This window comes from Lytechinus variegatus, chromosome 15 (assembly GCF_018143015.1).
Source record: "Lytechinus variegatus isolate NC3 chromosome 15, Lvar_3.0, whole genome shotgun sequence".
NCBI classification, from domain to species: Eukaryota; Metazoa; Echinodermata; class Echinoidea; order Temnopleuroida; family Toxopneustidae; genus Lytechinus; species Lytechinus variegatus.
Window position 1 is genome coordinate 8,893,460 of NC_054754.1, and position 13,020 is coordinate 8,906,479.

The 13,020-nt window shown below is 36.1% G+C and overlaps 1 protein-coding gene across 5 annotated transcripts in view; it reads left to right on the forward strand.

Annotated features, from left to right (window-relative positions):
• The window catches only part of LOC445810 (dynamin), a 47,617-nt gene extending 34,766 nt beyond the window's left edge, over window positions 1–12,851 (forward strand). For 4 of the 5 annotated variants that reach the window (XM_041625302.1, XM_041625299.1, XM_041625300.1 and 1 more), the window contains exons 16-20: window positions 1,308–1,364; window positions 2,863–3,035; window positions 5,936–5,962; window positions 9,088–9,255; window positions 10,285–12,851. In XM_041625302.1, the coding sequence (XP_041481236.1) occupies window positions 1,308–1,364; window positions 2,863–3,035; window positions 5,936–5,962; window positions 9,088–9,255; window positions 10,285–10,357 (498 nt within the window). In that variant the 3' untranslated portion in view covers window positions 10,358–12,851. The remainder of the gene's footprint in view (window positions 1–1,307; window positions 1,365–2,862; window positions 3,036–5,935; window positions 5,963–9,087; window positions 9,256–10,284) is intronic. The other variant, XM_041625303.1, reaches the window with a different exon arrangement.
• Window positions 12,852–13,020: the final 169 nt, after the last annotated feature.

A 13,020-nucleotide genomic window follows, 5' to 3' on the forward strand; every position in this document is an offset into this window, starting at 1 on the left:
GTTGCAAATCCTCCCTAATTCTGATTTCCAAAAGTTGGCATCTCTGCTGTTGGGGTATGATTACGGTTGAGGGCTTAGATCCACTTGCAGAAGTACAATCAGTCGACTCCTATAAGAGTGTCATTAGCAACCAGATCCAAGACCTGGTGCCAAAGACATGTTTGGCTCTCATGATTAATGATGTAAGTGATAAGAAGAGAAGAGTTCTGTTGGGGTATGATTAGGGTTTAGAGCTCAACTTGTAGAGTTGTAAAAACAATCAGGAATCCAGTCAACTCCTATATGAGCATCGTCAGCAAATAGATCCGAGACCTGGTACCAAAGACATGTATGGCTCTCATGATTAACGATGTGACAAGTAGATTTCAGTTGTGGTATAAGTAGGGTTCTGAGCTATGGATAACTTGTGTGTTTGGGACTGTCCATGTACTCCTAAATCAACAAACAGATCCAAGACCTGGTACCAAAAACATTTATTCCATTCAAATCAATTTATTTATTATGGCTCTCATGATTAACCTTGTAAGTGGCAAGTAGATTTCAGTTGGGGTATAAATACAGTTTAGTAAATTGCATTTACAATTTTAAGAAAAATCTACAATTTAGCATACATGTATTGTATCAAATCTAAATTGATATGAAATTTTGAGCTCCTCAAGGGAAGCGATTCTTAGGAGCTCAACTGAGCTCCTTGAAAACATGAGGAGAGCAATTTATTGAGCTCCATGAAATTATAAATATGAAGGACTGGCTTAGATCCACTTGTAAAGTGTTTTGATAATTGTCCACTGACTCCTATATCAGCAAAGTTCTGGTTCCATTCTCATGATTTAAGAGCCGAATTACAAGTAGAGTTCAGTCTTGGTATAATTCGAGTTTTGAGCTTTGGTCTCGAGTTGTTTTTTAATTGTTTTTGAACAGATCCAAGATTTCAGGTTGTTCATAATTAGGGTTTGGAGATAAGATCCGCTTGTAGAGACTTGCACATGAGAATTAATGGCAAACAGAACCTTAGACCTTGTAATGTAGAAAGCGATATGGTTGCATGCAAAGATGACATTCTTTCAGGGGAAATTGTAAAATATGTACATCTAGATACATCTTTCATTTTTTTATACTGTTCTTATGTTTCTTATTTGAAAATGGGCAATTCCATTCCATAGTCCTACAAAATATAATCAAATACTTTACGTTTTCTTCCAATTTTCTCTCATTTTCTGCCATTTTTATTGATTTCCTTCTTATAAACAAGAACATGTATATTGTAAATTATAATCATTTTGTTATATCTTTTTTATCTTCATCAGACCAAGGATTTCATTCTGTCTGAGATGTTGGCTCATTTATATTCAACAGGAGATCAGGTAAAGATTTAGCTTTAAAGACAGAGGTTGAATTTAGAGATGAATGCCAGTTGTTGTATCTATCTAAAAATGAAATTGAACTGAATCTAACAAAATGACCACCAAAGTTTTTACATGTGTGAGAAGAAGATATGTTCCAATGATTCTGGGAGAAAATGCACAATTGCTGAGAAATCGACAAAGCAATAACGGTATTCCAGCCAGATGCTGGGTCTTTTTCAAAGCAACACTACACTGCCCCACATGTGTTTGTCCATGTTGGTGATCTTCAGTATGGTCACTTCTCAGAGCATTCATGAATTCACAGAGTTAGGTTTCTGTACAATATACCAGGGTCCCATCTCATAAAGAGTTCTGGGGCCTGTTGCATAAAACTTTTTACCTGAGAAAACTCTGGTAAAAACTGAAAACTAAGGTTAGTCTGATATCTGCTATTGGCTTTAATACAGGGCAAAAACTCTGGTAAAAACAACCTGAGTTTTCTGAGATAAAAAGTTTTATGCAACAGGCCCCTGATTGATCTGATCAACCTCAACTATGAAAATCCATCAACGTCATAATTCTTTTTACAGAAAATTGGCACAATATTTCTTTGTGGATAAAGAGGAGCACACTGAATTGTCAAGACATTTATGACGCATGCATGAATGTACATTGTATTTATAGAAAGCTTTGAACATACATATGCATTTTGTATGTTGGGGTTGCTGGCTTTCCATAGGTGTGGTTGATTGGATGATTCATATCTCCTTGTAAGACGGAGCTCAGATCTGGGCCCCATCTTACAAAGAGTTGCGATTGATCCAACCAATCGCAACTATGGACGGCCAGCAACGTCAACATCTGTTATGCATGTTTGTTGAATATGTTATCTAGCTTTGATGTATATTCATGCATTCACTGCTTTCTTGAAATTTCACTGTGCTTCTCTTTGTTTACAAAGGACATTGTGCACATTTCCTGTAGAAAAAAATTATGACTCTGTTGGATTTCCATAGAGTTACGATCGATTGGATCGATCGTAACTCTTTGTAAGATGGGGCCCAGATTTAGATCTACAATCTAGATATGGTGACAATAAACCTTGATCTGGAAGACTTGCTTATGAAATCAATTTTTGCTACGACAACAGGCAAATAGCTCTAAGCTTTGGTTTTTGACAATGACAACATACATGTTCTTGAAAACTGAAATTGAAATGAAAATTAACAGTATACTGCATACTGGTTAAGGAAATGGTACATTTTGAAATCACAAAATTAAGTATTTGGGAGGGGGGTGAATTTAATTAAACGGGTACAAACATTCACCAGCAGACAATTATCATACTTATAAAATCTGAATTTGAAGAGGTGTATAGTGCTGATAGTTATTCTAAATGTTTATGTACAGTTTTTGTTATGTATTTTCTAAATCATATTTGAAAGATATAGAAAACAGAATTGTTATGATATGCATGCAACCATTGACCAATAAAATGATCTTGTCTCCTTATAAGGCATCATTGATGGAGGAGAGTGCAGATGAAGCGCAGCGTCGGGATGAGATGCTTCGGATGTACCAAGCTACCAAAGAGGCTCTACGTATCATAGGAGATATCAACATGTCCACCAAATCAACGCCATTACCTCCTCCGGTCCAAAATGATGACCTCATCAAACCATTCAATGGGTATGTACCTGTCCAAAACAATGTCGATATTAGTGATGATTTTAAAGATGGCAAAGTAGAAATTGTTGTTGTTTATTATTTTGCTGTTACCTGTGCCTGGGAGGCGAACAGCAAACTGAATCACTGTGGCCCGCAGATCTCTCCTCTTGATATAACTTATCAGGAATGTGCAGGGAGACCAGTACACCTTATATGGCTGGAAATCCCAGTACACTTGTTTGGTTTATTTTCCCCTCCATCTATTTCCTTGTCCACTTCAACCCTTTCCCCTCTTCCCCCTTTCTTCTCTCCTTTTTCTTTTCCTATTTCCTTTCCTTCATCCCATTCCACATTTATTATAATATACGCCCCTCCCCTCTTTTCCCTTCACCTTCATCAACCCTTTCCCCTCTTCCCAATTTCTTTTTCCTCTTCTCTTACCTTCATTCATTTCCCATGTTTAGTACGGTATAATTTATGTCCCCCCTCTTCCCCCTTCCACTTCATCTACCCTTTCCCTCTTTCTTTTCTCCACTTTTCGTTTCCTTTTCTCTTTCCTTCATACCATTCCTATGCTTAGTGTAATTTACACTCCCCCTTCTTCCACCTCACACATCCATCTTTTTACCTTTTCCTGACATTCTCCCCTTTTAATTCCATTACACTGATTTTTCACTTACCCCCCCAAGCCCCCCCCGCCTCCCCCTGTTTCAGAGTAAGAACTAATTGAACAGGTGCTGCATAATAACAGTCACCGAATTATGTTTAAAATTCTGAAAATAGAGTGGATTGAAAAAATACATGATATTGCAATCATCAAATACAAAAAAAATATAATTTTTAAACAAATGTCTTCAACGTTTCATTTGACAATGTCTCGATTGCATGATGATGCATGGGCCTTGTTATATTGCCATTCGCACCTTTTTATATACCTTGGGGCCGTTTCATAAAGCTGTTCGTAAGTTGAGAGGGATTTAAGAACAACTGTTCAACCTTTCTTACACGCTAAACCATTGTCAATGAACATTTTGGTGCATACACTGTATCACTTACCACAAGAAATGATCACCAGTCGTTCTTAAAGTCGCTCGTAACTTACGAACAGCTTTATGAAACACCCACCTGTATGTGTATTTTAACTGACCCATTGTACATATTTTAAAAGTATTCGGCACATAGGTAGCATTTATCTTCAACTTATACTTTCCTCTCCACATGAGCATAATAAGCATGTACTTACATTGCACCAGGATGATAGTAATATACGATATGCACTGCATCGCAAGTTTATTGGTGTGGCTTACTTCAAACAGTTGGGTGTCTTTGTCTTGGTCATAATGTTATTTGGTGACACAAACTTTTGCGAAAACAGAGTATTTGTGAAAGATCAGGTCCATCATTTTGGAAGCATACCTATAAGTCATGATGGTCAGGTGTATTAATGGTTTGCTTTGTAAAAATCATTGGGCAAATAAACAGTGAGTCGTATTATTCATTAAGAGATCAAATCACTTATATATTTAAGGGGTGCTCAAGTGAATAAAGTCAAATCTGTTTGATTTAGGTGTCTGAAATACAACCTAAAAGATGAGTAATTCCATAATATAACCAACCATTTTATAAGTCCAACACCCCTTTCTCTCTACTTTGCTTTCACAAACTGCTCAAACCATAATAATTTGAGAGCATTTTTGAAGTGAGCCAATTAATGCTAGTTTAACGCCCCTTCATGTATTTTAAGCTGATTGTACTTATCAATAGATAATAGGACTCTATAATATCAGGCATGTAGATGGTTTCATTTTAGTTAAAACAGCTGCACAAGAGAAAATCCTTAGCACACTAACTTTGCAAATCTCGATAAGGTGGAATTGTACTAATTTTTCATGCCTTTTTAGGCAGGTTCACGCCTTATACAGTGCCGAAATAATGACGTCACACGATGGTTTTGTACCTTTCAGTGTTTTTGTTGTCATATCTCATTGGAGCATGATGAAAACCATCTACAATCCACATTTTTTTTTTTTTTTTTTTTAAAACAAGTGCACACCTAGTTACCAATAATGCATATAGCATTTTCATTTATTTGAAAGCAATATAAAAGGGCATTGTTGATTAAATGCTTTGCTCACGGGCATAAGTGCCGCAGCCGGGGATCGAACCCCGGACTTTCCATGTATAGCCAGGCGCCTTAGACCACTCGGCCACGGCACCTCACCTACAATCCACATTTGGTTGGGAATCGCTTCATGGGGACCATAGATATTTCCTTATGAATATGTACATTAGCCCATTGAAATCAGTGCAAAATGGCTTGCTTCATGGGGATTGGGGCCTACTAGGCTATCACTTGGCCCCATACCTTAAGTCACTCCAAAACGGGGTCATGTCATATTTGGTGTGTGGAAGTTTGTCATCCTGCCTTACCAAAATATGGTGAGAAAAATGCCAAAGCAAAAACAAAACAAAACAGAACAAAGAAATTGATGGCATCACGCTTTGGTACCATGCTGAGGGCCTATTTGTGTTATAATGCATTAAAAAAAGCAATTTGCGTATTTTATCACTGTTGTCTATGTGACATTATATCTGCACTTCTTTTGCAATGGCATGCATATCATTATGATTACAAGTATTAGGTTTAATTCTTTTTGATTGATTACACAAACACATAGCACTTGTTATATTTTGCACTAAAATATACTAGAGACAATTTTTGCTGGAATATATTCTCACTGTTCCTTTTTCAACTTGAGCATATAGTTGCAACTGGAACAAACTATCAACTCAAATCAATCAATTGCATGCTTTTAATAACGAGTATGAATGTTAATGTGTTGTTTTTAAACCTTTTCCCTTTGATTATGATTTTGTTCTTATTTTCTGTTGTCCTTTTTTATGCCTGTTTTTTACCCCAGTCCCAGTGTACCTATCCCATCAAAAAGGTAAACTAGATAGATTTGTATTTGTGTGTTTCTTATCTATCACCCTTTCACATATATGCACATGTATTTTTCATCACATGCTTTGAAGATTGTAGCACTGGTTGTGAATTCAAGTATGGTTTAAGTGTTTTTGTTTTTTGACTCGATCTTTAATAATCTGTAACTATCCATCTCCAGATAGATTGAGGAGGGGGGGGGGGGGGGCAGAAAGACAGACTTGCAGACAGAGAGGGACAGAGGGGGGGGGGGGGGTGCAGACATACAGATATTGAGGTGGGGTAGAGGGGAGGAATTTATACCCCATTATGAAAAATAAATGATTGACTTCAAATACAGGAAAGTTTTTATGTTACGTCTAATTTAGATTTCATAAAGATTTTAGCATTAGTATTACACTTTTTTGATATTATGTCCCTTTTTCCTCAAATCGACTGGAATTTGGGGTGAATGTGACGTTTTATGCTTGAATTTTTCTGGTATCCTATATGTATGCTTATCTTTCACATAATCTTGAATTTCCTACTATAAATTTCACTCTGAAAATACTAATACAATCTTGAAGTCACCAATTAACACAATCTTATCTTACAACCTACATACATGTAGCTTCATATTTATCACAGTATCTGTAATGTTGTTTTCATATAATCTTCATAATTCTCAACCTGGTGAGTGTTTTATGAGCCAATAGTTGTGATTTTCACTGACAAATTTGCTGTTAGCCAATCATACGCAAGGATTTATTAGCTTATAACAAATAGTCTGTTAAAACCACTGATTCATTGTTTCATAAAGTGCTCACTCCAGTTTGCTGTGTTCTGCTGTTATCTCATAATTTGTATTGGTTTGAATAGCTTGTTAACATTAGAAAGTAATATTTTCGTCATTCTTTCAGAAAGTTACAAGTTTGTAGATGCTAGAAATAAGAATGACCTACATTATATACACCCTGTTTATCATATTATCATAATTAATTTGACTGGAAATTATACATACTGGCAATCGTATTGATTAAGGAAAACCTTAATGCAATTCTTTTCAATGAAGTTATTCCAGGATATTATCTCAAGAAAATCAGTGTTTTTTTTTCTGCTTTAACTTTAAATGTAAGGGTAACTTCTTTCAAATGCACTCAAACCACTTTGTCCACTAAATAAAAAATACTTTTGGGGGTGAAAGCCAGGGAAAAGTTCATTCCTTGTAGAATAATAAGAAAAATATATGCATATTTTTTTAATGAACTTAAAATACATATTATCACTGATCATCATGTCAGATTTCTCTTTTCAAACACCTTTTATGTAGCATTGAATAATAAAGTGACGTCATTCATCTGAGCCTTTTGTTGCATTATTCTGTGATGTAAACATTTGTTCAAAAGAAAAGAATTGTGCATGTACATCAAGTCATTGTTTCTTCTTGATTTGAAAGTGTGAATTTCTCTGTTTGTAAAACTTGAATTACTTTTTAGATTTGATGTCTAAGGGGGTGTTGCAAGAAAATATTTGCAATCAATCACAAATATTCTGTTGCAATTTTACAATTAATAGGTCCATTTTAGCTGTACCAGATCAGATTACACTTCTTCATACAAGAAGCAGTTCAATCAAAATTTACAATCAATTAAAAGAGATGTGATTGATTTAGGCACTGAAAATAGACATGCAATTGATCACAAGTTTCTTGCAATGCCCATTAGTGATTTAACAGATCATCAAGTGTTTACTTAGTTTTCATAAACCTGTTTGCACCATTCTCTCCACAAAATATTATATGGTCATGATAATCTACAAGTATCGCAAAACTCTAGAAATGGGATATTTATTTCTTCACTTCTCATTCTCTCTCTTCTCCTCTGCACATATGAATGTAATTATCTTGTACACTTACAAGACATGTTTATACTTTTTAAATGTATTTTCAGTTTACTTGTGTACATTTATGAACATCCCATTTCAGGAGTGTGTCATGTAAAGACATTGTTTATTATCCATCAGTTACCATGGTAACATTTGAACCCCTTGTGCTTCTAAGCCAATCAAAACCAAGGTAGTTTCCAGATCTGGCAAATTATCAGACAATGTTGTAGAAATGCTCTTCATGCTTTCAGTGTTGCTTTTGATCTGAAAATTTTTCATTTGCCTTTTTAACCTCTCCTAAAATAGTTCATGAAAGGCACATTGTACTGCTCTGAATAATGCATTATTTTTTCCATTGTATATTGTCTCTTTCTAATCATACTTTGATTGTAATTTCTAGCAGTCATGATAAAGATAGATTGCCAAAGCAATTTTGACACAAAGTACTAAAGGAATGAATAAATTGAATACTGCAGATGACTTGTCTACTACAGAGTCTGTATAGAATGTGTTTCTAAGCAGTTTTATATCCACTTTGTCTGCAAGCTTTGATTGATTTCACATAAAGACTACATGTAATACCACATAGGCTAAACCCATTCAGTCTACTACCAATTCGGTCTACAACCAGTTTGGTCTGCACTCCACTTGGTCCAATACTCACTTACGGGGTGTTGCAAGAAAACATTTGCGATCAATTGCAAATATTCTGTTCAAATCTTGCAATTGATAGACCAATGTTAGCTGTAGCAAATCAGATTAAATTTCTTGTTTCAAGGAGAAGATTAGCAATCAATCACTAACTTGTAATTAACTACAAGACATATGATTGATTTAGGGACCAAAAATAGATTTGCAATTGATCAAAGGTTTCTTGCAACACCACATTAGTCTAATTCTCATTTAGTAAAATGCACAGGTGGATGAATTTCCACTTTGGCTACAATGTTGTACTTTGTCAAATGAACATTTGGATTCATAAATGGTTCATCTTACCGTATAAACAAAATGGTATTAGACCAAGTGAGTGTAGCCTAAATGGAAGCGAGACAGAATGGTAGGATTGACAATGTAAATGGCAATTAGACTAATTTGTTAATAGACACAAGACAATGTGTTGTAGATGGCTTATACTGTGTTGGATGAGACCAAGCGGAATAAGGCAAAGTGGTTACAAACCAAGTGGCTATTCTATCCGATGCATAGCCTACATTCAGACATACGAGATAAGGTTGATGATATCTTTGTACATTGTGTTCTTTATAGAGCGACCCCAGCCCCATCGTCGGGCGGCATGCCACGACGGCCTAACCCGGGTAGGCCTGTCGGGAACAATGCAGCACCGGGTCCACCTGCAGGCGGATCCAGACCAGGACAGCCCAATATACCAGGTAGACCAGACATGCCAAATAGACCAGCTCCTTCTATTCCAAGGTGAGTTCTAAGATTTAGCTGTGCATGCTCCTGGTAGGTATTTCCTAAAGGAAAATTACAAGTGACTTTACGAATGAATGGTGATCCTTTCTTATGGTGAATTATTTACACCAGGGCCCTGTCTTACGTAGAGTTACGATTGATCTTATCAATCGTAATTCTGTGGAAATCCAGTACTGTCAAGAAATGTAAAAGATGTCCTTTGTAAACAAAAAGAAGCACACTGAATAAAACAAAACAAAACATGGATGTATGAATACATAATAGTTAGAAAATGTATTGAACAAACATGTATTGTCAGATATTGATATTCCTGGCTTTCCATAGTTGAGATTGATTGGATCAACTGCAACTCTTTGTAAGATGGGGCCCAGCTTTTTGTTTAATATGTTGATTTAATTCCTAAGAAAGAGTTAGTAGTTGTTTGTATAAGTGTAACTTACAAACACCTTTATGAAACATGTAGCCAGAGGTCTAGGCTTATGTGGTCTTGACCTGAATGTTGTCCTTGGCCTCTGACGTCTAGTCCTTGTACCCGTATTTAGCCTTGGCTTTGTGAAGAAACATTTATCCTTAGGCATCTCAACAAGTGTTAAGACCTGATGATTTCAGCAGGAATCCTGGCCAGCTTCTTTCTTATCTTCTTCCATATTCAAATTCAAAGTTTATCCATTTCAACAGGAGCAAGTAACATGACATTTTCTCCTGCAACCATTGTTCCTTCCCTAATTTCTCTCAAGATATGAGATTAGCACTTGTTGCTGGTGTTGTTGTTATGAATGTGAGGATTATGGTTAGGGTTAAGTATGAATTTCAGGTTCATGTTTAGCACAATGTGTGGATTTTTAGTAGAAGCAACTGTCGCAGGAGCAAATTACATGGAACAAATACAAAACCATCACAAATGTTTACATTTCATAGTGGAATTATCAGCACAAATATACATGTAAAAGTATAATTTGTAAGATTTTTTTTCCTTCTCATTTTATATTTTTATGTTTACATCTGCCCTTTCTTCTCTTCTTACAGGCGTCCTGAGGCTCCCACAAGGCCCAGCCCTCCCATACCAGATAGGCCCGCAGTACCTTCTAGACCATACTAGGTTCTACTGTCACTCCTCAGATCTGTGGTCCTCTTATCAAGGATGTGTGTCATATTTTTTAGGACAATATAGCATTATATAATAGTATGTCAAAGGTCATATTGAGAAGAGTTGAGGATCATTTTGTGAAAAAAACATCAAAGGTTACATGTATGTCATACATTTATTCCATATATTCGCAGCGAAGTAGCTCTTCCAGAAACGGCACAGAACATCTGTGAACTCTGCCAAGAAGTTCAGGTAGGTCCAAGACTAGTCATGAAGGAGAAGATGATAGTTACTGTATTATGGTCAATGTCTGACCTGTTAAGATAAGAGTAACATGTCTGGTGTCATTAGACATAGTCATCTGGCAAAGAAGAGCATTGTATGGAGCCATTAAAGACCACCATGGACCATTTCTTCCTCTAAAAATTCTGAAAATATTGCGAGAGGCAAAATCAAGCACAAGTTCATCACAGCGTCACAAGATCATGCGCATTGTCTTGGCAGATGTTTCATGACCATTTGTCTGCCACTAACTGTCGGTGTGGTCAAAATTTGAGATTGACAAATGGCCGAGAGGCACTGGTCTCTGACTGTTACCATGGCAACTGCCAGAGAATGACTTCTTCCTGGTGCTGACAACCTTCCAGTTTGCTGGATGTAATAGCACCATGTCTACCATCATTGTACCATCATTCATTGTGTGGTCAGGTCCAAAAATGGTCTCGTCCAGAATTTGTTTCTGATACTGCTTTTCTCATGCTTCAGAGAACTATGTGAAGGATGAATGAAAGCTCACATTGATCCGAAGGACATCTTTTATTTTTTGTTTGACCATTTTGACCATGCCTCTTCGCCCTTCTCAGAAAATATACTTGGTGAAAACACTGCTCCCTGTAGTACACCAGAGGAGTCATATATTGTGTAACCATTTCATATTTCATAGAAATATACTTGATTTTACCACTGATAAGAATACCTAAAGTGTGAGATATGAAATGAGAAAGAATAAAATGGATGTGAATACCAATGTGATAAATGATATCTCGGGGTAATCCAAGTGTGTATCATCTCCCAACAGACTCATATGCACATGTATGTAATATACATTGTTCACTTTAATAGACTAGTGTATATTATCTGTGAAAGAAGTATATGTTTACCAAATGATCCACCATGATATTATAGCTGTATATATATATATTCCCTTTTATTTGATGCAAATTTTGATTGATTATGATATGAAGCCTATAATGCATACTGTGAATTCTTTTTTTATAAATCTTTTTAGTGCATATACGGTGTAAATTCCTGAAGATTGTTAGTGCAGTATGCTCCTAAAAGTCATATGTTATGGACTGTCTAACATCGCTGTTGCCAAAGTTTGATATATTTTATCCCTCTGATTATTATTGGTTGTTACATCACATATAAAAGAAATAATTTGGTGTTGCCATGTAAGGGCAACACAGAAGTGTTAGAAGTAGGGGAACAATTTTTTGGTAATAGAGGCAATCGGAGCTCTGTGACTGGTCTGTGTTGTGATAGTGTATTGCCCTTCCCAATCTTTGTAGAACATTTAAACTTTCAAGGCAGCGTTAATGTTGTTGGTAAAGGGGCGGCAGTGAATGGAAATTGAAAGGATTGTGGTTGGATATAGATTGATCCTTTTTGCGAGGCATTAAACTACATGTGCCTCTCTCCATCCAGGAAGGAAGAGGGGGGTGTTTCGCACAGATTTAACTTGAAGTCACACTTAAATTTCCATTTTATACGTAATAAAAGGCTTCACTGAGTTGGTCAAATCATGCTTAAAGGATGCATGCCTTTGGGGATTAATGTTGAATGTGCACATCTGCAACTACGCATGACTCTTAGTCACGCTTAGCTCTTTGTGACACACCCCCCAATGTTATTCCCCAGGGAATGGAGAATGTACGCATATTTCATGTAGGCAAGCCTGATTGTATTAAATCATGACCCTCATATGGGTATTAAATCTGTAAAAACGTTCAGGGGCTGTTACACGGAAGTCTTACAATGTTTACTTGTCATTACCATGGTAACATGGCTCAGAAGCCAATCAAAATCATCTAAGTAGCGATAATTGCAAGTCTCTTTGAAACAGGGTCCTGATAGATTAAAGTTGTATGTTCAGGGTCACATTTCATAAAGAACTATTATAGTAACAAATGCACAATTTCTATAACAAATTTACTATCGGCCAATCAGATTGAAGAATTTCAGTAGCTTTTAACTGTTATTGCATATTTGTAATTATAACGTTTTATAAAAGAGGGACCTAGATAAAAAGAAGACTTGAAGGTTATCCAAGAGAATTGGCAAAAGACAGTCCATCGACTATATGAGATGATCCATTGTCCATTTGAAGTTTGTCATTAAATTTGTATAGTTTTGAATGAATAATCAGCAAAATTCATTTGCAGATTATATTTCATTTGTGCTCTGAAGTAGAAAGCAAATCTGAGATGTCGTTCTAACCAGGTTGGAAAAAGAGAAAAGTTGAGCAATTGATTAAACAATGACTTAACGCCCACATGAGACTGTAAAAAAAACATGACAAATACATGTAATTGTGCAAATATTTGTAAGACCCCTTTTAAAACTTGTCATAATACGAAGTGATTGTTTTAGATTTGCATAGCCCGAGAACATAA